General features: G+C 42.2%; 2 protein-coding genes and 1 pseudogene across 5 annotated transcripts in view; all 3 read left to right on the top strand.

The window, feature by feature from the left end:
• Window positions 1–10,277, top strand: part of LOC139163051 (zinc finger protein 135-like) — a 30,716-nt gene extending 20,439 nt beyond the window's left edge. Inside the window, exon 2 of the mRNA XM_070743982.1 lies at window positions 10,217–10,277. The gene's annotated coding sequence lies outside the window, so the exon portion shown is untranslated. The remainder of the gene's footprint in view (window positions 1–10,216) is intronic.
• Window positions 1,687–21,162, top strand: LOC139163053 (zinc finger protein 135-like). Of its 4 annotated transcripts, none has more exons than XM_070743986.1 (2): window positions 1,687–1,756; window positions 18,470–21,162. In XM_070743986.1, exon 2 carries the CDS (start codon window positions 19,176–19,178, stop codon window positions 20,556–20,558), a length of 1,383 nt encoding a protein of 460 aa, XP_070600087.1. In that variant the 5' UTR covers window positions 1,687–1,756; window positions 18,470–19,175; the 3' UTR covers window positions 20,559–21,162. The 4 variants fall into 4 exon arrangements, with proteins under 4 accessions (XP_070600087.1, XP_070600088.1, XP_070600084.1 ...); XM_070743987.1 differs by lacking the exon at window positions 1,687–1,756 and adding an exon at window positions 8,035–10,079 and having other exon boundaries at window positions 19,769–21,162; XM_070743983.1 differs by lacking the exon at window positions 1,687–1,756 and adding an exon at window positions 10,770–11,031.
• A 1,427-nt stretch (window positions 21,163–22,589) lies between these two features.
• The window catches only part of LOC139163079 (zinc finger protein 850-like), an 18,530-nt pseudogene continuing 13,229 nt past the window's right edge, over window positions 22,590–27,890 (top strand).

Genomic DNA, 27,890 nt, shown 5'->3' with positions numbered 1-27,890 from the left:
TGAAAAATGTTCGGAAACTTCAGATCGTGCAGAATGCAGTTGCGAGAGCAATCATGGGCTTCCCTAGGTATGCCCATGTTACACCAACAATCCGCAGTCTGCATTGGTTGCCGATCAGTTTCCGGTCACAATTCAAAGTGTTGGTTATGACCTATAAAGCCCTTCATGGCATCAGACCAGAATATCTCCGGGACCGCCTTCTGCCACACGAATCCCAGCGACCAGTTATGTCCCACTGAATTGGCCTTCTCCGGCTCGCGTCGACTAAACAATGTTGTCTGGTGGGACCCAGGGGAAGAGCCTTCTCTGTGGCGGCTCTGACCCTCTGCAACCAACTCCCCCTGGAGATTAGGATTGCCCCCACCCTCCTTGCCTTTTGCAAACTCCTCAAAACCCACCTCTGCCATCAAGCATGGGGGAATTGAGACATCTCCCCCAGGCCTATATAGTTTATGCATGGTATGTTTGGGTGTATGTCTTGCTTTTTAAATAAGTTTTTTTTTAGATATTTTAAATATTAGATTTGTTATACATTGTTTTTATTATTGCTGTAAGCCGCCCCGAGTCTATGGAGAGGGGCAGCATACAAGTCTAATAAATAAGTAAGTAAGTAAGTAAGTAAGTAAGTACGTACATACATACATACATACATACATACATACATACATACATACATACAGTAGTCCCTCACCTATCGCTGGTGTTACGTTCCAGACCTGGCCGCGATAGGTGAAATCCGCGATGGGGAATTTATCGACTGATAGTACTTATTTAAGTATTTATATTGTAATTGTTTGGTAAGTTTTCATTGTTTTAAGTGTTTATAAACCCTTCCCACACAGTATTTATTTTAGATACAGTATTTAAATACAGTATTTACAATTTTAGATATATATTTTTTTAAAAAACCTGCCGATCGAGTTCGGCGGGCTGTTTAAATCTGCCGATCAACTTCCTCAGAAACCCGCGATGAAGTGAAGCCGCAGTAGGTGAAGCGCGGTATAGCGAGGGACTACTGTACATACATACATACCTGACTGGTTTCTTCCCCAAACTTCAAAAACTTAAACCTTGGAGTAAAGTCGAACTCACCCCTTTCCTAAGAGGTCTGTAAGGGGCGTGCATAAGTGCCCCACCTTGCCAACCGTCCCTGTCCTATTGTCCAAATTTACCTATAGCTGTTTTGCTTTTGTTTCTGTTTATACCTGTTATGTACATGTTTTGAAAAATAAATAAAATAAAAATATGTCCTTTAAAAAATAAATTTAGAGGAAAAATTCCCCTCCCCATTTTGTGTATGCTGGTCTCTTAGATATGTATGTTTTGTATTTTGTACATTGAGTTGTTTTAAATCAATTAAAAATATTTAAAATAAAATAAATTTAAGGCTCAGCACATTTCTAATCTTGGTAAGCCGAATAGCATCATATTTAAACTTGGTTCACTTGCAAAGGTCAGTTGCTAGAAGTGAGAAACGATTTGATAGCATTTATACAGTGAAAACATCTTGCAAACACCTTAGATAGAGACGGGACAAGAGTGTTTTACCGCCGCTATCAGGAGATGACAGTCAGATAGGAACATCTGTGCCTGAAGCGTAACTAATAGAGGAGTTAAAACCACCGAGTACGGAATTGCTAGAAAAGATCAGAGGAGAGAAGAAACAGGAACTTCCTCTTCCGGAAGACCTATGTGAGGAAGGTGTGGTGCAGAGCGGCTTTTGTGCTTTCCCGAGGATCGAAGCAGCAGCTGGAAGGTGAGTTGGAGGCAGGTGGGAGGAGAGTCCAGGAGCAAGTCGGTCTCTTTGGTTTCCTCCACGGCCTGGAAGCGGAGAAGCAAGTGGGCTGAAGCGTGTCAGCTGCTGGTGCTGTAGGTTCCTCCCCTGCCCAAATTTAAGCCCACTGGTGCTGCACGCTACGAAACTAGTGCCTGCAATTTTCCGCTGGTGGGAAGATTGGAAAACTCTCAGGTTAAGGTTGATTCTTTGGGAATGGCTTCCCTGCAGAGGTTGTGGGTTGCTCCATCACTGGGGGTTGTGAGAGAGGTGGAAGGGACCTTGCGGGTCTTCTATTCCGACGCCCTGCGGAAGCAGGAGACTCAATCCCATTTCAGGCAATTGGTTAATTGTTCTCAGTGTCAGGGAAATTCTCCTTAGTTGTAGGCTTCTTTTCTCCTGGATTGGTTTCCATTCATTGCTTCTTGTCTTGCCTTCGGGTGAATTGCAAAATAAGTTGACTCCCTTCTTCTTGACCCTCAAGTGTTGGAAGGTCGCTACCATGTCATACCTATTCCTTCCTTTTACTGGACTAGACATAAAAATATAGACTGCAACCCTTCTTATATCTTTTAGCCTCCAGCCCCCTAATCATCCCTATTTCTCTGCCCAGGGTCCTTGGAGAGGAGTGGCATACAAGTCTAATGAATTGAATTGAATTCTCTTCTCCGCTCTCTTTATAGAGTCTCTACTAACCTTTTATATATATAAAATTTTATATATATCAATGACATATTTTTTGCTGAAAATTTAAAATTAAGGGAGACTAGGATGGCACCATTTCGACCTTGTTCCGGCCTCATCAGCTAGCCACATCCTTACTTAGATTATATACAGTAGTCCCTCGCTATACCGTGCTTCACCTACTGCGGCTTCACTTCATCGCGGGTTTCTGAGTAAGTCGATTGGCAGATTTAAACAGCCCGCCGAACTCTATTGGCAGGTTTTTTTAAATCTAAAATTGTAAATACTGTATTTAAATACTGTATATAAAATAAATACTGTGTGGGCAGGGTTTATAAACACTTAAAACAATGAAAACTTACCAAACAATTACAATATAAATACTTAAATAAGTACGTACTATCAGTCGATAAATTCCCCATCGCGGATTTCACCTATCGCGGCCAGGTCTGGAACGTAACACCAGCGATAGGTGAGGGACTACTGTATATACATATGTTGTTCTGAGTTCGGGTTTTGCCCCGTGTAATATTTTGAGTGTCTATGCGACGTTTCGGTGAAATCACATTCACCATCATCAGGCTGAAGTTGTAAGCTTCGTGCTGCTGTAGATATAGTATCCCTCTAATATATATAGTGGCAATCAAAACTAGTTACAGTAATCCGAAATGTGATTTTACTAAAGCATTATAATTTTTTTAGAATATTTTAAATTGATTATTTATGTTAACTGGATTTAGATGTGTTTTATATACTGCGTTTTTTAATCAAATGTGAGTTTTTCTTGCATCAGTGTACGGCCTACTTTTTTTCTTTGATTAATTTCATTTTGTTGGAAAGGGCCCAGTTTTCAAATCTATAGATAGTGAAGTCCAAAGTCCACAAGGAAAGTCTGAGGTTCACAGTCCAAAAACCCAATCCACAGTTCAAAATATAGGATGCAGCAAAGATGGGTAGATGCACATCAAAAGAAGGAGGTGTTCCCAAGAAACACACTTTTTACCCAGTATCTGGTTAAATCACTCTTCCACAGCTGTTCCTTGTGTGGAGAAGTGGAGCTGCTTCCTCTCAAGCAGCCTTGCTGACCTCTTTGCCTCCCTCCAGTCTGCTTTCTTCTCTAAAGAGGCTTTATGGATTTGTGATTCAATTAAAAACATTGTAAACTTAGGGAATTGTGAATTTGACAAAATGGAAGCCTGTCTTTATGAAGAAGTCGCTGGGATGTTACCGTATATACTCAACTATAAGTCGCTCCGATTATAAACACCTACTTTTTCCACAAAAACTGGGAAAATTTATTGACTTCAGTATAAGTCGAGTGTGGAAATTGCAGCGGCTACTGGTAATTTATAAAAATGGAAACCAATAAAATTACATCAATTGAGGCATCATTAGATTAAATGTTTTAAAATATTTATTTCAAAGAAAACCAGTAAACTAGCTCTGTAAGTTTAAAAGAGGGTAAACAGGTATATGTCCCCCCAAGGCAGGTATAGGCAAAAAAAATGCAAGTACTGTACTTACCAATGTTCCCTCTAATTTTTTTAGTGTGGGCAGAAAAGTATAGTGTCTGAGCGGTATAGAAAATAAATAAATAAATAAATAAATAAATAAAAAATAGGGAGAAAATTCTGGATACCTCTCCTATTTCCTTTTCTCTCTCATTTCTTTCTCATTTATCCCTCTTCCTCCCTTTTTCTCTCATTCCTTCCCTCGCTCACTTCTCTCTTTTTCCATCCCTGTCTCCTCCTCCCTTGTGTGTGTGTGTGTGTGTGTGTGGGTGCGTGTGCAAACTCTTGAATCATTTCCAAAAACAGGTGAGGGCTGGGGTTTTTTTCCTCTGTTATTATTTGGGTGCTTTTCATCATATGCTTTAAATCAAGATAATTTCTCTCTCTCTTTTGTTTCTCTCTCCTCTAGTTCTCTGCCTCAATCATTTTCTCATTTCTCTTTTTTTCTTCCCTTTTTGCACTCCCCTTTTGCACTCTCTCTCTCTCTTCCTTCCTCTCTTCTCTCTTTCTCCCACTCTTTCTCCCCTCTCTTGCCACCTCTTTCTCTCTCCCCCCTCTTTCTCCCTTTCTCTCTCTCCCCCCTTTCTCTCTTCCCCCTCTTCCTACCTGTTTAACGGTGGCCGGTTCCATCTTGAGGAGGGCTGCCGCCGTACTGTACCGGGATTTGGTGGTGGAGGGGACTTGGCGGGGGCAGACAGCCCCCAGCGCAGCGGCGGGAGAGGAAGCGAAGCTCGTGCTTCGGCCACACCGGGGCTGAGTGGGTTGAGGCTGGGCCCGTCGTCCCTGGCTCCAGGAGGCAGCCCCAGCGCAGCAGCAGGGGAGGAGGAGGGGAAGCCAGCTGCCTGGGGAAGTGGCACGTTTGAAAAGCATGCCAAGGTAAGCTGCCGCCGTCTTGTACTGGGATTGGGTGGCGGAGGGGACTCGGCAGCGGCGGGCAGCCCCCAGCACAACGGCAGGAGAGGAGGCGAAGGAATGCTTGATTGACCTAATTAAACAACTGAATTTGAATGGATATTTGAACATGGATCTCGATAGTCTTATATGAATCATAAATAATTTAAGTGCTTAGTATTGGGGCATGTTTGAGTTTTCATTGTTATGTATGTATGTATGTATGTATGTATGTATGTATGTATGTATGTATGTAGATTGTTCTGAGTTCAGGTTTTGCCCTGTGTAATATTTTGAGTGTCTATGCGACGTTTCGGCGAAATCACATTCACCATCATCAGGCTGAAGTTTCAAGCTTCGTGCTGTTGTAAAATGGAATGTTTGCAACTGCCACTTCTTCCTTATATATAGTGTTAGGGGTGGAGATTTGGTTTGAATGTAGCAAATAGATTAGGTGACTATGTTTTAGTGATCTGATTGGTTGGTGGAATCATAATTACTTGAAGGATTGACATGGTGATTATTATGAAGTGTTTTTTTGTTTAAGGCTGGTTTCCAAATCTCTGGTAGGCGGGATGTATTATCCCTTTTATTCATGCAGAGGGGGTGTTTCTCAATCTCTATAGCTTCTAAAGTAATTCTTCTATATAAATTTTCTGTTTTGGAAAGTAATTTAGTTTTTTCAAAGTCAATTTCGTGCCCTGTTTTTTTAATGTGCTGGACAAGGGAGGAAGTCTTTTCTTCTTTTTTAACTGCATTCTTATGTTCTGCAATGCGTGCACTTACTCTTCGATTGGTTTGTCCAATGTATGTGGCTGCACATGTTTGGCAAGGGATTTCATAGATTCCTTGGTGTTCTAATTGGATTTTATCTTTTGGGTTCCTTAGGATATTTGATATTTTTTGGTTAGTGAAAAATGAAGTTTTGATGTTATGTTTGTGCAGAATTTTACTAATTTTGTCTGTGGTGCCCTTGATGTAAGGGAGGAGGGTGGTACCATTGTCCTGTTCTTGATCTTGATTTTTGGGGGGTGTCTCTTTTTTTATTAGGTTTGTGATTGTTTTCCTTTCGAATCCATTAGAAATTAATACATCTTTGAGTTTGTTCAATTCAGTTTTTAAGTGTTCATGGTCAGCTAGGCATTTGGTTCTGGTGATGAGAGTTTTGGCCACTGAGGTGATCTGTGCGGGGTGGTGGTGGGAGTGTGCATTTAAATAACGGTTGGTATGGGTTTTCTTTTGGTAGATAGTGTGTCCTAGGCTGCCATTGGGTTTTTTATAGACCAGTACATCTAGAAAGGGAAGTTGATCATTGATTTCTGTTTCCATAGTAAATTGTATTTTGGGGTGTAGGTTATTGAGATGTGTGAGGAAATTGTCTAGTTTTTCCCTTCCATGTGGCCAAATTACAAAAGTATCATCAACATATCTCAGCCAAAGTTTAGGTTTGTGTTTGGATTGCTCTAATGCATTATTTTCAAAATATTCCATATAGAGGTTGGCGATGACAGGTGAGAGGGGTGATCCCATGGGGGCTCCCTCTATCTGTTTATATCTTTGTTCGTTATAGATGAAGTATGTATTAGTCAGGCAGTGGTTGGTTAGATCTAGGATATATTTGGGGGGCTTGTGTTTGTCCTGGATAGCTGTTAAGGCTTCTTTAATAGGTATTTGTGAGAAAAGGGATACGACTTCCCAGCACCCCAAACCCGGGTTCGGGGGGGTGCTGGGAAGCCCCCCAGGCTGGCTGCGACCTTTTAAAACAGCCGCGCCGCTTCCCAGCTGTCTCCTGAAGCCAAACGCGGAAGTTCGGCTTTGGCGTTTGGCTTCAGGAGACAGCTGGGAAGCGGCGCGGCTGTTTTAAAAGGTCTCAGCCGGCCTGGGGGGCTTCCCAGCACCCCCCCGAACCCCAAACCCGGGTTCGTGGGGTGCTGGGAAGCCCCCCAGGCCGGCTGTCACCTTTTAAAACAGCCGCGCGGCTTCCCAGCAGTCGCCGAAAGCCGTTTTTTTGCTGGGGTTTTTTTGGTTGCACGGATTAATTGACTTTACATTGTTTTCTATGGGAAACAATGTTTCGTCTTACGAACCTTTCGTCATACGAACCTCCTCCTTGCACCAATTAAGTTCGTATCATGAGGTATTACTGTATATGTATATATGTATATATGTATATGTGTGTATATATATACAGTATATATATTGTTGTGGTTCAGCCTGAGGCTGCTCAGGGACCCGCTGTGTCTCTACTGGCTCCATGCCCAGAGGAGGATGACAGCGAAGAGGAGGGGGCTGAACAGTCAGACGGGGGAGAGGAAAATCAGGAATGGGACGAAGGAGAACAGCATGAGAGCCCCGGGGGGGGCTCTCCCCAGCCAGTAGCTTGGAGTCATTAGGGGATGAAGCACAAGCCGTCATTGACTTGCGACAGAGACGTTCAGATCAAAGAAAGGAGCAATTAAAGAAGTATTATCAGCACTGAATTAGGAACAGCTGGGTTTGGGTGTGGTCCTCCTTAGCAGAGTTTAAAAGGCAGGCAAGCCCTTGAAGCCATGTGGAGTGTTATCAGTTTGGAGTTGCGTTATCCTGTCTTGTTTCTCCGGGTCTCTGTTCCTGGCTTTTGGCCCAGCAGCTTTGGAAGACCCGTGGGAGGTGTAGGTCTGCTATCTACAGCCTCGGCTTGGCAGCAAGAATTCTGTATTGCTGCATGGACTTTTGCCTTCGTGGATATATCTGAAGATACAGCATTTTCCTGTTTGTAAGGACATTTTCTGTTACCTAATATTTTGAGTGTCTGTGCGACGTTTATATATGTTTTTGTAGATTTACATGGGTACAGGTCTGAAGGTCTTGGCATATTCGGGTTTCTTCCTGTGTAAGTTTCAGAGATTCCTGGTGACGTTTCGATGAGGTCCCACTCATCATCTTCAGGCTGGTGCTTTTGTACTTGTGCTCCCTAGCACAAAGCCAAAAACACCAGCCTGAAAGTGACAAGTGGGACCTCGTTGAAATGTCACCAGGAATCTCTGAAACAAGACCTTCATATATATATATATATATATATATATATATATATATATATATGTTAAATGTTTATACATCATCTCTAATTATTTTATAAACATTAAATTTCTATTTCTCTTTGAATCTTACAGACAAAAAGGATGGCAATAAGACCACTTGGGACAATTGAAATAGAAAACAACCTTGAAATGGGAAGAAAACTAAGCAAAAATCAAAATATTTTCCATTTCTTTTAGAAAACCATACGATTCTCCTCCTCCTCCAACAGCTATTAAGACAAGAGAGAGAAAATCAAGAAAGGTTTCAAGATCGAATGAGCAAATTATACTGAACTCAAGGATAGGTGACATGAAAAGTCGAAGGAGATTATTTTTTATTCAGCAAAAAAGGGAGATGTCTGAAAGTCAGTTGAGATGAAAAGGTCAGTAGTATAGCCGTGTAGAACAGATGGGAATGCAGGCGTCTCCCTGTGAAGAAGAAAACGGCTTGAATGAAAGCAGATATATCCACGAATGCAAAACAAGGCATTGTCCATATTTTTGATGAACTCAGCTGTGGAAAAGCATCATAGCTTTGCCTATTGTGGAAAACGAAGAGATTGCAAATCACAGCTGTTTATGCAATGAGCGGCTAGACAGGAGAAAAGCCATGCACACTATCTCAATGTAGCAAAAACCGGTCTGAACAGTGAAGGGAGGCCCTCACAGGATTACCAGCAGTTGAACATCATTTCTTTGAGGAAAGCCTCGAAGAGAGAATTCCAGTCTGGCAAAGTACCAAAGACTCACAATGAAGGCAAAACGTTTGAATGCGCTGACTGTAAAAAAAAATTCAGTCACAATTTCAGTCATGAGACACCAGAGGACTCACACAGGAGAGAAACCCTTTGAATGTCCTGAATGTGGGAAAAAATTTAGTTGCACTTCCAAACTGGTGGAACACCAGAGGACTCACACAGGAGAGAAACCCTTTGAATGTCCTGTCTGTGGGAAAAATTTTAGTCGTATTTCCAACTTGGTGCAACACCAGACGACTCACACAGGAGAGAAACCCTTCGAATGTTCTGACTGTGGGAAAAGTTTTAGTCATAGTTCTCACCTGGTGACACACCAGAGAACTCACACAGGAGAGAAACCCTTTGAATGTCTTGACTGTGGGAAAAGTTTTAATCAAAATTCCAACCTTATGAAACACCAGAGGACTCACACAGGAGAGAAACCCTTTGAATGTCCTGACTGTGGAAAAAGGTTTAGTCGTAATTCCAACCTGGTGAGACATTGGAGGTCTCACACAGGAGAGAAACACTTTGAATGTCCTGAATGTGGGAAACGTTTTAGTGAGAATTTCTCCCTGGTGAAACACCAGAGGACTCACATAGATGAAAAACGTTTTGAATGTCCTGAGTGTGGGGAAAATTTTAATTTCAGTTCCAGCCTGGTTAGACACCAGAGGACTCACACAGGAGAGAAACCTTTTGAATGTCCTCACTGTGGGAAAAGTTTTAGTCGTAACTCCAACCTGGTGCAACATCAGAGGACTCACACGGGAGAGAAACCCTTTGAGTGTCCTGACTGTGGAAAAAGATTTAGTTGCAGTTCCAGCCTGGTGCAACATCAGAGGACTCACACAGGAGAGAAACCCTTTGAATGTCCTCACTGTGGAAAAAGATTTAGTTGCAGTTCCAGCCTGAGGCTACACCAGAGGACTCACACAGGAGAGAAACCCTTTGACTGTTCTGAATGTGGAAAAAGATTTAGTTGCAGTTCCCACCTCGTGATACACCAGAGGACTCACACAGGAGAGAAACCCTTTGAATGTCCTGACTGTGGGAAAAGTTTTAATCAAAATTCCAGCCTTGTGATACACCAGAGGATTCACACAGGAGAGAAACCCTTTGAATGTCCTCACTGTGGAAAAAGATTTAGTTGCAGTTCCAGCCTGGTGCAACATCAGAGGTTTCATACAGGAGAGAAACCCTTTGAATGTCCTCACTGTGGAAAAAGATTTAGTTGCAGTTCCCACCTGGTGCAACACCAGAGGACTCACACAGGAGAGAAACCTTTTGAATGTCCTGACTGTGGGAAAAGTTTTAGTCACAAGTCCCACCTGGTGCAACACCAGAGGACTCACACAGGAGAGAAACCTTTTGAATGTCCTGACTGTGGGAAAAGTTTTAGGGATTATTCCCACCTGGTGAAGCACCAGAGGACTCACAGGGGAAAAACTTTTTGAATGTCCTCACTGTGGGAAAGATCTTAGTAATAATTCCAACCTGGTGCAAAACCAGGACTCACACAGGAAGGAGAACAAAGTAGGAAGGAAGAAGGTAAGGGAGGCTAGTAACATGAAATATAGAAGGAAAACTGATGGGAGATAAAAATAACAGTGCAAATTTAGTATATTTCTTTTTGATACAGTAATACAAACTTAATTGGTTCCCGGAGGAGGTTCGTATGGCGAAAAGTTCGTAAGACGAAACAATGTTTCCCGTAGGAAACAATGTAAAATCAATTAACAAAAAAACCCCGCGAAAACGGCGCTCCGCTGGGCACCGTCGCCCAGCTGTCACCTTTTGAAACAGCCGGGCGCTTCTCAGCATTCCCCGAATGCCGAACCCGGAAGTTCGGCAAAGGTTCAGGTTCGGGAGGCCGCCGAGAAGCCCCGCCGCCCGGCTGTCGCCTTTTAAAACAGACGGGGGGCTGAAGTTCAGCAAAAGTTCGGGTTCAGCGTTCGGGTTCGGGAGGACGCTGAGAATTTTCGCCGCCCGGCTGTCAGCTTTGCAAAAGAGCCGTGGAGCTGTTTGCCGGTCGGGAGGCTCAAACGGAGGTGGGGAATCCCAATAAGGGATTCCATGGGCGGAGCTTTGACATCACGAAGACATCCTTCCTGGAATCCACGTTTCGGCCGGCCAGGAAGGACGTCTTCGTGGCATCAAAGCTGTTTGTGCCTTTATTCCTTACTTTATGATCTATGAGAGTAGAGTACTATTCGAGCTACCACTTTCCGAACCTAAGTCTACGGATTTGCAAGTTCTGGGGAAGGGGCGAATCCAGCAGTCTTTTTAAAGACAGGCTCAGTCCTATGCGGATTGGACAGCGAGCAACCCACGTGACTGCTGTACCCGCTCAGCATACGAGAAGAGGCGTTCAGGTAAGCAATCAACGCCTAATCTCCAGGAGATAGGTTCAAATACACAAAGATCTTGACAAATTTGAATATTGGGCTCTATCAAATAAAGTGAAATTTAATGGTTAAAAAAGTAAGGTTCTACATTTAGGCAAAAACCCCCAAAATGAACAGGTACAGTATATGTGGTATATTGTTCAACAATAGTAACTGTGTGAGGGATCTTGGTGTCCTAGTGGACAACTATTTAAATATGAGCCAGCACTGTGCAGCAGCTGCAAAAAAAGTCAACATGGTTTTAAGTTACATTAACAGAGGGATAGAATCAAGATTATATGAAGTGTTAATACCACTTTATAATGCCTTGGTAAGCCCACACTTGGAATACTGCATTTAGTTTGGGCCACCATAATGCAAAAAGGATGTTGAAACTCTAGAAAAAGTACAGAGGAGAGCAACAAAAATGATTGGGACTGGAGGCTAAAATATATGAAGAACAGTTGCAGGAACTAGGTATGTATAGTTTAATGAAAAGAAGGACCAAGGGTGACATGAAAGCAGTGTTCCAATATCTCAGGGGTTGCCACAAAGAAGAGGGAGTCAATCTATTCTCCAAAGCACCTGAGTGTAGAACAAAAAGCAATGGGTAGAAACTAAACAAGGAGAGAAGTAATTTATAACTAAGGAGAAATTTCCTGACAGAACTATAAACCAGTGGAAGAGATTGTCTCCAGAAGTTTTGAATGCTCCAACACTGGAAGTTTGTAACAAGATATTGGATAATCATTTGTCTGAAATAGTGTAGGGTGTCCTGCCTAAGTAGGTACCGTGTTTCCACGAAAATAAGACGGACCCTGAAAGTAAGGCAAGTCAGAGGTTTTGCAGAATTTTTTAATATAAGGCACCCCCTGAAAATAAGGCGTAGTGGTGGAAAAACATACGGTACCGTAATATGCTTCCTTTCTTCCTCCCCCCTCCCTCCCCCATGCCTGGTTTTACTTAACCCCAAAACTGAGCTGCTTCATGGCTCACAGGACCTCTGCCGCCGCACATCTTACCACTGTGTCTTCTGTTGGCCGCCGCGGTGGCAGAAGGTGCAATCTGGGCAGCAGCGGCCAAGGCTCAGCCCCCTCGCCGGACCCGTCTTTTTTCAGCACCAGCGTCACTTGGGGAGGAGCCCTCGGTGGCCCTGGCCGTGCCTCCAGATCCGGAGGCAGAAGACTGCCCGATGGATGGGCGGCTACCCACCTGCAGCAGCAAAGTGGGCTGACAGTTTGGGCTAGTCAGCATCGGGAGCTGTTCCTCCGATGCCAACGCCGATTATGCTGCTGCAGATTTCGCTACCGCCGGGCCTCTCAGCTGTCTGGCGGCCCATGTGTCTTCTGTCGGTCATGGCGCCGCCCCCCAAAAAAGATGGGGCTGACGAGGGAGCTGAGCCTTGGTCGTCGCTGCCCAGATTGCAACTCCTGCCCCCGCGGCGGCCAACAGAAGACACGTGGGCCACCAAACAGCTGAGGGGCCCGGTGGCGAAATCGGAGGCAGCAATATTGGTGGCAGCGGGGCAGTAAGGCTCTTCAAGTGGAGTGTACCAATGCTCCAAGAATTAAGGGGGAAGGATCGGAATATAAGGCACCCCGCGAAAATAAGACGTAGCACAACTTTTGGAGCAAAAATTAGTATAAGACAGTCTCTTATTTTCGGGGAAACACGGTATTTGGACTAATAAAAACCCAAGGACCCTTCCAATTCTGTTGTTCTAATGTTGTTGTTATTGTTGTTATTATTATTATTATCCTGGTTGTCAGTTAGCCATATAGTTTGATGGGCTATGCTTTTTTGCTTTTTGTTTTTGACACATCCTTTTGGAAACCTTTCTTGTACCATATCGGCCATCACTCCCTCTTTCCTAGACCCCATTTTCTAAACCCTGCTGCATACTGTTCCTCTCTCTGGAGACTTCCTTGCAGGTCAATTAACAGAGGAACATGGCATTTAGCAGATCTAAAATTTCTTCCTTCAGGTATGCTGGTTGCTCTTGGATGCGGCCCACAGCAGTTAAGTTACCTCCGTTAGAGTGTCTAGCCTAGTGGTGGTACCATGTAATAAATCCTTTAGAGCTTTGGGAAATCAGTTTTCAAGTTTTGGGATATAGAGAGTTTTGATTTCCATTGAGAGTCGCCCTTTACAAATATGATTGTGTCATTCTGTAAACCAGAGTTTCCCAACCGGTGTGCCGCGGCACACTAGTGTGCCGCGAGATACCGTCAGGTGTGCTGCGGCAAGAGGCGGCGGAGGAGAGTGGGCGGATCGGGCGGGCAATGGGGCAGGGCGGAGAAGCCAGGGGCGCGTTTGGCCGGAGGCACCTACTGCCGCACCTCCCTGCCCCTGCCTCCCCACGGTGCCTCTGACCAAACGCGCCTCTGGCTTCTCCGCCCTGCCCCATTGCCCGCCCGATCCGCCCACTCTCCTCCGCCGCCGCCTCCTGCCTTGGGGCGAGCAATCCGGGAGTCCGGGACTATGTGGCTTTGCGCCATGAAGAGAAAACGGCCGACTTTTCCCTGCTGCCGTTTTCTCTTCATGGCCCAAAGCCACACAGTCCCGGACTCCCGGATCGCTCGCTTCTCCGGTCAGCAAAGCCATCTTCCCAGGAAAGCGCCGCGCTGGCCGGAGAAGCGAGCGATCCGGGAGTCCGGGACTGTGTGGCTTTCGGCCGGGCTAACGAGAGGCGGCGCGAGGCCAGGCGCTGGGGACGTCTGGGAGGGCGAGGAGGCTGATGGCTGCTGCGCACTCCACTCTCTCTCCAGCTCTCTCTCGTTCTTTCTTTTTCTCTCTGTTGCTGGCGTGGTGAATGAGAGAGAAAGAGAGAGAGAGAAAAAGGAGGGGAGAGAGAATGAGAGAAAGAAAGAAAGAGAAAGAGAGGGAAAGAAAGCAAGAGAGAGAGAGAAAGAAAGGGGGGAAGGAGGGAGAGGGAAAGACATAGAGGGAGGGAAGGAGGGAGAGAGAAAGAGAGCAAAAAAGAAAGGAAGAAGGAAAGAGGGATGGAGGGAAAGAAGGGAAGGAAGGAAGAGAGAGAAAGAGGGAGGGAGAAATAGAGTGAAATGGAGGAAGAGATATTTTTTTTGTCCAAACTTTTCTTTAGCCCCCCCGCCCCCCCCCCTTCAGTGTTCCCCAGAATTTTGAAAACATGAATAATGTGCCGCGGCTCAAAAAAGGTTGGGAAACACTGCTGTAAACCTTCATGAACATTTACAATTGAGAGAGTCCAGAAATATTTCACAAAAGTCCACCACTCCTCTGCTCACAACAGAATACCTTATTCCACCAGAGTTGAAATTTTGGGCTTAGGAAATTTAGAGGTATGTCGCCTTCGATCTGATCTAAATGTAGTTCATCAAATCACCTGCCATAATGTTTTACCTGTCAATGAATACCTCAGCTTCAATTGCAACAACACACAAGCACACAATAGACTGAAACGCAATGTAAACGCCTCGAAACACCGCTGCAGAAAATACAACTTCAGCAACAGAGTGATCAATGAAGTACTTGAGTCTAGTTTCTTCCCCAAACCCCAAAAACTTTAACCTAAAGTCGACCTCACCCCTTTCCTAAGAGGTCCCTGTCCTATTGTCCAAATTTACCTATATCTATTTTGCTTTTAGGTTTATACCTGTTATGTTTTGACTAATAAATAAAATTAAAAGATGTCCTTAAACAAATCAATATAGGGGAAAAATTCCCCTCCCCATTTTGTGTATGCAGGTCTCTTAGATATGTATGTTTTGTACTTTGTACATTGGGTTGTTTTAAATCAATTAAAAATATAAATTTAGGACTTATTTACATACATACATACATACATACATACATACATACATACATACATACATACATACATACATTCTATACCGCCCAGTCCCAAAGGGACTGCCGCTCAGACACTATACTTTTCCGCCCACACGGAAAAAAAATTGAGAGGGAACGTTGGTGGGGGCAGTCCTAATATCTGGAGGGAGTTGATATTCCTGTTATCATATAAACGTTATCATATAAACATATAAAATAAAAATATGTCCTTAAACAAATTAATATAGGGGGAAAATTCCCCTCCCCATTTTGTGTATGCTGGTCTCTTAGATATGTATGTTTGGTATTTTGTACATTGGGTTGTTTTAAATCAATTAAAAATATATTTTTAAAAAAATAAAATAAATATAGAGCTCAGCACATATCTAATCTTGGTAAGCCAAATAGCATCATATTTAACTTGGTTCACTTTCAAAGGTCAGTTGCTAGAAGTGAAAAACGATTTGACAGCATTTATACAGTGAAAACATCTTGCAAACACCTTAGATAGCAACGGGACGAGTGTTTTTCTGCCGCTATCAGGAGATGGCAGTCAGATAAATAACATCTGTGCCTGAAACGTGGATAATAGAAGAGTTTTAAACCATCGAGTACCGAATTGCTAGAAAAGATCAGAGGAGAGAAGAAACAGGAACTTCCTCTACCGGAAGACCCATGGGAGGAAGGAGGGGTGCAGAGCGGCTTTTGTGCTCTTCCGAGGACAGAAGCAGCAGCTGGAAGGTGAGTTGGAGGCAGGTGGGGGGAGAGTCCGGGAGCAAGTCGGGCTGTTTGGTTTCCTCCACGGCCTGGAAGCAGAGAAGCAAGGGGGCTGAAGCGTGTCAGGTGCTGGTGCTGCAGGTTCCTCCCCTGCCCAAATTTAAGCCCCCTGTTGCTGTACGCTGTGAAACTGGTGGCTGCAATTTTCTGCTGGTGGGAAGATTGGAAAAGTCTCAAGTTAAGGTTGATTCTTTGGGAATGGCTTCCCTGCAGTTGTGGGTGCTCCATCACTGGGGGTTGTGAGAGAGGTGGAAGGGACCTTGCGGGTCTTCTCTTCCGACGCCCTGCGGAAGCAGGAGACTCAATCCCATTTCAGGCAATTGGTTCATTTTTCTCAGTGTCAGGAAGAATCTCCTTAGTTGTAGGCTTCTTTTCTCCTGGATTGGTTTCCATTCATTGCTTCTTGTCTTGCCTTCGGGTGAATTGCAAAATAAGTTGACCCCCTTCTTCTTGACCCCACAAGTGTTGAAAGATGACTCTCATTTCATACCCAGTCCTTCCTTTCACTGGACTAGACATACCCAATTTCTGCAACCCTTCTTATATCTTTTAGCCTCCAGCCCCCTAATCATCCCTATTTCTCCGCTCAGTGTCCTTGGAGAGGAGTGGCATACAAGTCTAATGAATTGAATTGAATTCCCTTCTCCGCTCTCTTTATAGAGTCTCTACTAACCTTTTATATATATAAAATTTTATATATATCAATGACATATTTTTTGCTGAAAATTTAAAATTAAGGGAGACTAGGATGGCACCATTTCAGCCTTGTTCCGGCCTCATCAGCTAGCCACACCCTTACTTGGATTATATATATACATATATATATATATATATATATATATGTAGATTGTTCTGAGTTCGGGTTTTGCCCCATGTAATATTTTGAGTGTCTATGCGACGTTTCGGTGAAATCACATTCTCCATCATCAGGCTGAAGTTGTAAGCTTCGTGCTGCTGTAGATATAGTATCCCTCTAATATATATAGTGGCAATCAAAACTAGTTACAGTAATCCTAAATGTGATTTTACTAAAGCATTATAATTTTTTTAGAATATTTTAAATTGATTATGTTACCTGGATTTAGATGTGTTTTATACACTGTGTTTTTTACTCAAATGTTGTGAGTTTTTGTTGGCTAAGTGTACAGCCTACTTTTTTTCTCTGATTAATTTCATTTTGTTGGAAAGGGCCCAGTTTTCAAATCTATAGATAGTGAAGTCCAAAGTCCACAAGGAAAGTCTGAGGTTCACAGTCCAAAAACCCAATCCACAGTTCAAAATATAGGATGCAGCAAAGCTGGGAAGATGCACACCAAAAGAAGGAGGTGTTCCCAAGAAACACACTTTTTCCCCAGCATCTGGTTAAATCAGTCTTCCACAGCTGTTCCTTGTGTGGAAAAGTGGAGCTGCTTCCTCTCAAGCAGCCTTGCTGACCTCTTTGCCTCCCTCCAGTCTGCTTTCTTCTCTAAAGAGGCTTTATGGATTTGTGATTCAATTAAAAACATTGTGAACTTAGGGAATTGTGAATTTGACAAAATGGAAGCCTGTCTTTATGAAGAAGTCGCTGGGATGTTACCGTATATACTCAACTATAAGTCGCTCCAATTATAAACACCTACTTTTTCCACAAAAACTGGGAAAATTTATTGACTTCAGTATAAGTCGAGTGTGGAAATTGCAGCGACTACTGGCAATTTATAAAAATGGAAACCAATAAAATTACATCAATTGAGGCATCATTAGATTAAATGTTTTAGAATATTTATTTCAAAGAAAACCAGTAAACTAGCTCTGTAAGTTTAAAAGAGGGTAAACAGGTATATGTCCCCCCAAGGCAGGTATAGGCAAAAAAAAAATGCAAGTAATTACCAATGTTCCCTCTAATTTTTTTTCCGGGGTGGGCGGAAAAGTATATTGTCTGAGCAGCATAGAAAAATAAATTAAATAAATAAATAAACAAAGGGGAAAAATTCTGGGTACCTCTCCTATTTCTCCCCCTTTTCTCTCGCATTTCTTTCTCATTTATCCCTCTTCCTTTTTCTCTCATTCCTTCCCTCTCTCACTTCTCTCTTTTTCCATCCCTGTCTCTTCCTCCCTTTTGTGTGTGTGTGTGTGTGTGTGTGTGTGTGCAAACTCTTGAACCATTTCCAAAAACAGGTGAGGCCTGGGGGGTTTTGTCCTCTGTTATTACTTGGGTGCTTTTTATCATATGCTTTAAATCAAGAATCATTTCTCTATCTCTTTTGTTTCTCTCTCTTTCCTCTAATTCTCTGCCTCAATAATTTTCTCATTTCTCTTTTTTTCTTCCCTTTTTGCACTAATTTCTCTCTCTTTCTCCCACTCTTCCTCCCCTCTCTTGCCCCCTCTTTCTCTCCCCCCCCTCTTGCTCCCTTTCTCTCTCTCCCCCCTTTCTCTCTTCCCCCTCTTCCTACCTGTTTAACAGTGGCCAGCTCCATCTTGAGGAGGGCTGCCGCCATCTTGTACCGGGATTGGGTGGTGGAGGGGACTTGGCCGGGTACAAGTCTGAAGGTCTTGACATATTCGGGTTTCTTCCTGTGTAAGTTTCAGAGATTCCTGGTGACGTTTTGACGAGGTCCCACTCATCATCTTCAGGCTGGTGCTTTTGGCCTTGTTCACCCTAGCACAAAGCCAAAAGCACCAGCCTGAAAGTGATGAGTGGGACCTCGTTGAAATGTCGCCAGGAATCTCTGAAACATACACCGGGAAGAAACCTGAATATGCCGAGACCTTCATATATATATATATATATATTCTTTTTTCACATTATCTGTAATTATTTTATAAACATTAAATTTCTATTTTTCTTCGAATTTTATAGACAAAGAGCATGGCAATAAGACCACTCGGGACAATTGAAATAAAAACCAAACTTGAAAAGGGAAGAAAATGAAGCGAAAATCAAAATATTTTCCATTTCTTTTAGAAAACCATACGATTCTCCTCCTCCTCCAGCAGCTGTTAAGACAAGAGAGAGAAAATCAAGAAACATTTCAAGCTCGAATAAGCAAATTATACACAACTCAAGGATAGGTGACATGAAAAGTCAAAGGAGATTATTTTTCATGCAGCAAACAAGGGAGATATCTGAAAGTCAGTTGAGATGAAAAGGTCAGTAGTATAGCCGTGTAGAGCAGAGAGGAATGCAGGCGTCTCCCTGTGAGGAAGAAAACGGCGTGAATTAAAGCCCCACTAAACAAGGCATTGTCCATATTTTTGATGAACTCAGCTGTGGAAAAGCATCATAGCTTTGCCTATTGTGGAAAACGAAGAGATTACAAATCACAGCTATTTATGCAATGAGCGGCTAGACAGGAGAAAAGCCATGCACACTATCTCAATGTAGCAAAAACCGGTCTGAACAGTGAAGGGAGGCCCTCACAGGAATTCCAGCAGTTGAACATCATTTCTGTGAGGAAAGCCTCGAAGAGAGAATTCCAGTCTGGCAAAGTACCGAAGACTCACAATGAAGGCAAAACGTTTGAATGCGCTGACTGTGTAAAAAAAATTCAGTCACAATTTCAGTCATGAGACACCAGAGGACTCACACAGGAGAGAAACCCTTTAAATGTCCTGAATGTGGGAAAAAATTTAGTTGCACTTCCAAACTGGTGCAACACCAGAGGACTCACACAGGAGAAAAACCATTTGAATGTCCTGACTGTGGGAAAAATTTTAGTTGTATTTCCAACTTGGTGCAACACCAGAGGACTCATACGGGAGAGAAACCCTTTGAATGTTCTGACTGTGGAAAAAGATTTAGTCATAATTCCACCCTTTTGAAACATCGGAGGACTCACACAGGAGAGAAACCCTTTGAATGTCCTGACTGTGAAAAAAGGTTTAGTTGCAGTTCCAGCCTGGTGCTACACCAGAGGACTCACACAGGAGAGAAACCTTTTGAATGTCTTGACTGTGGGAAAAGTTTTCATCAAAGTTCCAACCTGGTGCAACACCAGAGGTCTCACACAGGAGAGAAACCCTTTGAATGTCCTGAATGTGGGAAACGTTTTAGTGAGAATTTCTCCCTGGTGAAACACCAGAGGACTCACACAGATGACAAAAGTTTTGAATGTCCTGAGTGTGGGAAAAAATTTAATTTCAGTTCCAGCCTGGTGAGACACCAGAGGACTCACACAGGAGAGAAACCTTTTGAATGTCCTGACTGTGGGAAAAGTTTTAGTCGTAATTCCAACCTGGTGCAACACCAGAGGACTCACACGGGAGAGAAACCCTTTGAGTGTCCTGACTGTGGGAAAAGTTTTAGTCATAGTTCTCACCTGGTGACACACCAGAGAACTCACACAGGAGAGAAACCCTTTGACTGTTCTGACTGTGGAAAAAGATTTAGTTGCAGTTCCAGCCTGATGCTACACCAGAGGACTCACACAGGAGAGAAACCCTTTGACTGTTCTGAATGTGGAAAAAGATTTAGTTGCAGTTCCCACCTCGTGATACACCAAAGGACTCACACAGGAGAGAAACCCTTTGAATGTCCTGACTGTGGGAAAAGTTTTAATCAAAATTCCAGCCTTGTGAAACACCAGAGGACTCACACAGGAGAAAAACCCTTTGAATGTCCTCACTGTGGAAAAAGATTTAGTTGCAGTTCCAGCCTGGTGCAACATCAGAGGTTTCATACAGGAGAGAAACCCTTTGAATGTCCTCACTGTGGAAAAAGATTTAGTTGCAGTTCCCACCTGGTGCAACACCAGAGGACTCACACAGGAGAGAAACCCTTTGAATGTCCTGACTGTGGGAAAAGTTTTAGTCAGAAGTCCCACCTGGTGCAACACCAGAGGACTCACACAGGAGAGAAACCTTTTGAATGTCCTGACTGTGGGACAAGTTTTAGGGATTATTCCAACCTGGTGAAGCACCAGAGGACTCACAGGGGAAAAACTTTTTGAATGTCCTCACTGTGGGAAAGATCTTAGTAATAATTCCAACCTGGTGCAAAACCAGGACTCACACAGGAAGGAGAGCGAGAAACGGTGGAGGGAAGGGAAGGAGACAGAGGGAGGCTAGTAACATGAAATATAGAAGGAAAACTGATGGGAGACAAAAATAACAGTCGGGAGCTGTTCCTCTGATGCCAAGGCCGATTTCGCTGCTTGCAGATTTCGCTACCACCAGGCCTCTCAGCTGTCTGGCGGCCCATGTGTCTTCTGTCAGTCATGGCACCGCCCCCCAAAAAGATGGGTCCGGCGAGGGGGCTGCCCAGATTGCACCTCCTGCCCCCGCGGCGGCCAACAGAAGAAACGTGGGCAGCCAAACAGCTGAGGGGTCCGGTGGCGAAATCGGCGGCCTCAATATTCGCGGCAGCGGGGCAGTAAGGCTCTTCAATTGGAGTGTACCAACGCTCCAAGAATTAAGGGGGAAGGATCGGAATAAAAGGCAGCCCGCGAAAATAAGACGTAGCACAACTTTTGGAGCAAAAATTAGTATAAGACAGTCTCTTATTTTCGGGGAAACACGGCAGTTGGACTAATAAAAATCCAAGGACCCTTCCAATTCTGTTGTTCTAATGTTGTTATTGTTATTATTATTATTATCCTGTTTGTCAGTTAGCCATATAGTTTAATGGGCTATGCTTTTTGCTTTTTCTTTTTGACACATCCTTTTGGAAACCTTTCTTGTACCATATAAGCCATCACTCCCTCTTTCCTAGACCCCATTTTCTAAACCCTGCTGCATACTGTTCCTCTCTCTGGAGACTTCCTTGCAGGTCAATTAACAGAGGAACATGGCATTTAGCAGATCTAAAATTTCTTCCTTCAGGTATGCTGGTTGCTCTTGGATGCGGCCCACAGCAGTTAAGTTACCTCCGTTAGAGTGTCTAGCCTAGTGGTGGTACCATGTAATAAATCCTTTAGAGCTTTGGGAAATCAGTTTTGAAGTTTTGGGATATAGAGAGTTTTGATTTCCATTGAGAGTCGCCCTTTACAAATATGATTGTGTCATTCTGTAAACCTTCATGAACATTTACAATTGAGAGAGTCCAGAAATATTTCACAAAAGTCCACCACTCCTCTGCTCACAACAGAATTGAAATTTTGGGCTTAGGAAATTTAGAGGTATGTCGCCTTCGATCTGATCTAAATGTAGTTCATAAAATCACCTGCCATAATGTTTTACCTGTCAATGAATACATCAGCTTCAACTGCAACAACACACAAGCACACAATAGACTGAAATTGAAGGTAAACGCCTCGAAACACTGCTGCAGAAAATACGACTTCAGCAACAAAGTGGTCAATGAACTACCTGAGTCTGGTTTCTTCCCCAAACCCCCAAAAATTTAACCTAAAGTCGACCTCACCCCTTTTCTAAGAGGCCCCTGTCCTATTGTCCAAATTTACCTATATCTATTTTGCTTTTAGGTTTATACCTGTTATCATGTATACGTTTTGACTAATAAATAAAATAAAGTCTACGGAGAGGGGCGGCATACAAATCTAAATAATAAATAAATAAATAAAAATATGTCCATAAAAAATTAATATAGGGGAAAAATTCCCCTCCCCATTTTGTGTATGTTGGTCTCTTAGATATGTATGTTTGGTATTTTGTACATTGGGTTGTTTTAAATCAATTAAAAATATATTTTTAGAAAAATAAAATAAATATAGAGCTCAGCACATATCTAATCTTGGTAAGCCAAATAGCATCATATTTCACTTGGTTCACATTCAAAGGTCAGTTGCTAGAAGTGAAAAACGACTTGACAGCATTTATACAGTGAAAACATCTTGCAAACACCTTAGGTAGAGACGGGACAAGAGTGCTTTTCTGCCGCTATCAGGAGATAGCAGTCAGATTAGTAACATCTGTGCCTGAAACGTGCATAATAGAAGAGTTTTAAACCATCGAGTACCGATTTGCTAGAAAAGATCAGAGGCGAGAAGAAACAGGAACTTCCTCTACCGGAAGACCCATTGGAGGAAGGAGGGGTGCAGAGCGGCTTTTGTGCTCTTCCGAGGACAGAAGCAGCAGCTGGAAGGTGAGTTGGAGGCAGGTGGGGGGAGAGTCCGGGAGCAAGTCAGGCTGTTTGGTTTCCTCCACGGCCTGGAAGCAGAGAAGCAAGGGGGCTGAAGCGTCTCAGGTGCTGTTGCTGCAGCTTCCTCCCCTGCCAAAATTTAAGCCCCCTGTTGCTGTACGCTGTGAAACTGGTGGCTGCAATTTTCCGCTGGTGGGAAGATTGAAAAAGTCTCAAGTTAAGGTTGATTCTTTAGGAATGGCTTCCCTGCAGTGGTTGTGGGTTGCTCCATCACTGGGGGTTGTGAGAGAGTTGGAAGGGACCTTGCGGGTCTTCTCATCCGACGCCCTGCGGAAGCAGGAGACTCAATCCCATTTCAGGCAATTGGTTAATTTTTCTCAGTGTCAGGAAGATTCTCCTTCGTTGTAGGCTTCTTTTCGCCTGGTTGAAGTCCAAAGTCCACAAGGAAACTCTTGAGGTTCCTCTCATGCAGCCTTGCTGACCTCTGTGCCTCCCTCCAGTCTGCTTTCTTCTCTAAAGAGGCTTTCTGGATTTGTGATTCAATTAAAAACATTGTGAACTTTAGGAATTGTGAATTTGACAAAACGGAAGCGTGTGTTTATGAAGAACTCGCTGGGATGTTAAAACACATTCATGAAGAGTTTAAAAATTGTCTTTTGGACTTTAGAGGTGGAAAGAAAACAGAAAAGAAGCTGGAATATAAGGAACACTTAGAATTAACAATGGTGGGAAATGAAGATGAAGAAAAAGAAAACTACAAAGATGAAAAGAACTGAAGGGGAAAAACAGATTGATAAATACACTGAGATTTACAGTGAAGAAAAATGAAAAGGAACTTGAAAATAAAAGATAGTTTGATGATTATATTGCGATTTATGATAATTACACTGGGATTGCCAGTGACAAGGAAAACAAAACAAGAGGGGAATATTACTATCAGAAGATGTGGTTTTAAAATAAGGGGGTAATAGGGAGGAGGGGTAGTGGGAAGAGATTAAGAGGGATTGAGAATATACATACAGAAATAATATATTCAAAAGGGAGAAAAGGAGTTGGGGAAGTTATTGGTACAAAAATAAAAGAAAAAGAAAAGGTTAAAAGAGTGGTATTGGAAGGGAAATATTTATAATAATGGAATATTTGAGAGATTAAAAGAGAATGGATGATTGATGGTGGAATGTGATATAATTTTTTTACAATTATTATACCTAATTGTGTTAACAATATTAGCTATTCATAAAGGTTTTTTGAAAGTCCGTGAAGACCTGGCTTTGCCATCAGTCCTGGGCGCCGTGAATATTACCATCTTTCACAGCAAAATTGTATTGATTTGATAAGTGTGTGTGTTAGATCGACTGGATTGAGCATAAATGTGTATTATGGGATTTTATGGTTTATAATTTTAGTGTGTTTCATTTTAATACTGACTTCTTTCAATACAATATTGTATTGTTTTATATTATTGTAAGCCGCCCTGAGTTCTACGGGATTGGGCAGCATAGAAGTCAAATACATATATACAGACACATTAAAAAATTTAACTAATTGAATTAAAAATTGATGCTAACAAGGAAGAAAGAAGAAAGAAGAAAAGGGAAATAAATTGGACTATAGTAGGTCAATTTTTGGAAGGATATATAATTTGGACAATTACTAGCCTTTTTTATAAGATTTGTTTTCTATAAGATTTTTCTTACCTAAAAACCAGATTTAATATTTAAAGGATTCACATGATTACTGATATTTTTAGTATGATATCAGATCTGTATAATCAATCTTTTTTTTAAGCTTTTATTGAAAAGTTATACAAACAATGATACATACAGAAAATAGAGAGATATTTTAGTTTCTCTTTCCTTGCTTATTTTACTTTATATACATTTTTACATCAATATTTTTAAAGGTTTTTATATAAGTTTATATAACTTATAAGTTGGATTTTTTGTTTTCTGGAATTTAAAATGTTAACAGCTAAGGGATGGAATAGTAATGAGCAGAATTGTATTTGTTTACATATAGAGAATGAGTTAAAACAAAATTTTTAAAAGTTAGAATGTTGGAAGGGAGATATGAAACGGGAGAAGAAATTAAAAATGTAGATCACCTAGAAATGATCGAACTAAAAAAAAAGTGACGATCAAAGATACCAATTGAGGAGAGGGAGAAATATGGCCTAAAATAAGAGGCATAAGAGATCATGACTATTTTTGGAAGTTAAGTCATAGCGATTACCGTAATTAGGAAAAAATATTTTTGTAACGTATTTCAATGTCCATGTTCTGTTATTTTGCATATGTAATTGGAGTGAAAAAATAAAAAATCTTTGCCTAAAAAAAATAAAATTAGAGGTGGTAGATCCAGGTGACAAAAATAGGAAGAAGGAGGCAGCATTAGAGCAATAGTAGACATACCTGGAAGAATAAATTTAAAATATAAATAGAGATAAAGGGAAAGATATAAGTTTAAGAAATAGTTTTGTTGCTATATTGTTAGTCTGTTAACCACAAAATGGATTGTGATTAGATATACTGAGGGAAGGATAAGAGGGAGAATGAAGAAGTAGAAAGGGAGAGAGAGAGGAGGAAAGTAGGAGAGAGGGATAAGGAAGGTAGTGAGGGAAGAGAAGGAGATAGAAGGAGGGGCATAGAACAAAATATTACTGGTATTGGAGTTTGGCAGCTCTGTGTGACGTCAGCTGGTCTCTTTAGGGGGAAAAACTTGAAAATACAGAAACTCTGGTTGCAGTGCAAGCAATTAATAACTTCTCACATTCGGAAGAGTTTCTGTACCATACAAGGTTTTTTTATGTAGAGACCAGCGGAGAGACACACAGAGCTGCTAAACTCCAGTACAGGCAAGACACCCCTCTCATGTTCAACCCCGTCCTTCCCCCTCTCCTCCACCCCAACTGCCCTGCCCCCCCCCAAATTGCGACCCACCATGAGACAGGACCCTTTCTTATCTTTGGGGAAGCACAATATCTATAATTATGTAATTTACCCCCAGCAGTGCAAGATATATTTGATGATAGTCCTTTGTATTGCTAAGAATGCTTGATTGACCTAATTAAACAACTGAATTTGAATTGATATTTGAAAAAGAAAAAGTTACGGTTCAAATGGATATTTGAACATGGATCTCGATAGTTTGCTATGAATCATAAATAATTTAAGTGATTAGTATTGGGGCAAGTTTGATTTTTCATTGTTTATTTATGTATATATATGTATGTATGTATGTATGTATGTATGTATATGTCAAATGTTTTTTTAGCTGGAATTACAGAATATAGTTGTCGGCTATAAATAAATTAATTGCCTTGAAATGGTGCTGGGTTGGACCTAGAGTCAAAAAGGAGCTGTGACGTTCCTTCAATATACCAGGGTGATCCGACATAAAAAAACAAACAAACATATATGTGTGTGTGTGTGTGTATATATATATATATATATGTTTTTTCTTATGTCGGATGTATATATATATATATATATATACATACACACACAATGTTCCCTCGATTTTCGCAGGTTTCAAAGTTCGCGAAAAGTCTATACCCTGATTTTTTTTAAATTTCAATTTAAAAGTACTTTGCGGGTTTTTTCCCTATACCATGGTTTTTCCCGCCCGATGACATCATATGTTCGCCTTAGAACAAGGACAGAAACACCAGCCTGAAGATGACGAGTGAGACCTCGTCGAAACGTCGCCAGAAATTTCCAAATCCTACACGGGAAGAAACCCGAATATACCAAGACCGTCATATATATATATATATATATATATATATATATATACACACATACATATACATACATATATATATATATATAAGCAATCTACATGCATATACCCGTGAAAATCTACGAAAACAAATATATATATATATATATGTCACATGTTTTTTTGCTGAATTTGAATATTAAGGGAGATTAGGATAGATCTATTTGGGCCTTATTTTGGCCTCATCAGCTAGCCATACCCACTGGGACTTGAACCTGCAACCTTTGCCTTGTAAGGAAGAGAATTATCCTCTTGCAGCTCCAACTACTCAGTATATCACCCCTAATCCACAATCATTAACTAATCAGCATACCTCAGTTAAATCAACGACCCCAGGTGTTACCCCACTGACTCACCAGGAAGTTTCTACACAGCAGGCAATTGCTGAGCAATGAAACCACACACAGGCACCAGTATTTATAGAAGGAAGGCAGCTCAGATCTCGCTGTGTTTGCCCTAGAACAAGGACAGAAGCACCAGCCTGAAGATGATGAGTGGGACCTCGTCGAAATGTTTTCGTAGATTTTCACAGATATATGTATGTAGAGTGTTCTGAGTTCGGGTTTTGCCCCGTGTAATATTTTGAGTGTCTATGTGACGTTTCGGTGAAATCACATTCACCATCATCAGGCTGAAGTTGTAAGCTTTGTGCTGCTGTAAATATAGTTTCTTTGCAACTGCCATTTGTTCCTTATAAATAGTGGTGGGGGTGGAGATTTGGTTTGAATGTAGCAAATAGATTGGGTGGCTATGTTTTAATGATTTGATTGGTTGGTGAAATCACATTTAATTGAAGGATTGACATGGTGATGTTTTTTTGTTTAGGGCTGGTTTCCAAATTTCTGGTAGGTGGGACGTGTCATCTCGTTTGTTGCTGTTGTTGTTGTTGTTGTTGTTATTATTATTATTATTATTATTATTATTTAGATTTGTATGCCGCCCCTCTCCGCAGACTCGGGGCGGCTCACAGCAATAATAATACAATGTAAACAAATCTAAATTTAAAATATTTAAAAAAGAACCCCGTTGTACTAACAAACACACACACAAACATACCATGCATAAATTGTACATGCCCGGGGGAGGTGTTTCAGTTCCCCCATGCCTGACGACAAAGGTGGGTTTTAAGGAGTTTACGGAAGGCAGGGAGAGTAGGGGCAGTTCTAATCTCCGGGGGGAGTTTGTTCCAGAGAGTCGGGGCCGCCACAGAGAAGGCTCTTCCCCTGGGGCCCACCAACCGACATTGTTTAGTTGACGGGACCCGGAGAAGGCCCACTCTGTGGGACCTAATCGGTCGCTGGGATTCGTGCGGCAGAAGGCGGTCTCGGAGATATTCTGGTCCAGTGCCATGAAGGGCTTTAAAGGTCATAACCAACACTTTGAATTGTGACCGGAAATTGATTGGCAGCCAATGCAGACTGCGGAGTGATGGTGAAACATGGGCATACCTAGGTAAGCCCAT

The sequence above is a fragment of the Erythrolamprus reginae genome, chromosome 2, assembly GCF_031021105.1.
Source record: "Erythrolamprus reginae isolate rEryReg1 chromosome 2, rEryReg1.hap1, whole genome shotgun sequence".
Lineage (NCBI taxonomy): Eukaryota > Metazoa > Chordata > Lepidosauria > Squamata > Dipsadidae > Erythrolamprus > Erythrolamprus reginae.
This window is presented reverse-complemented; position numbering and strand designations above follow the sequence as displayed.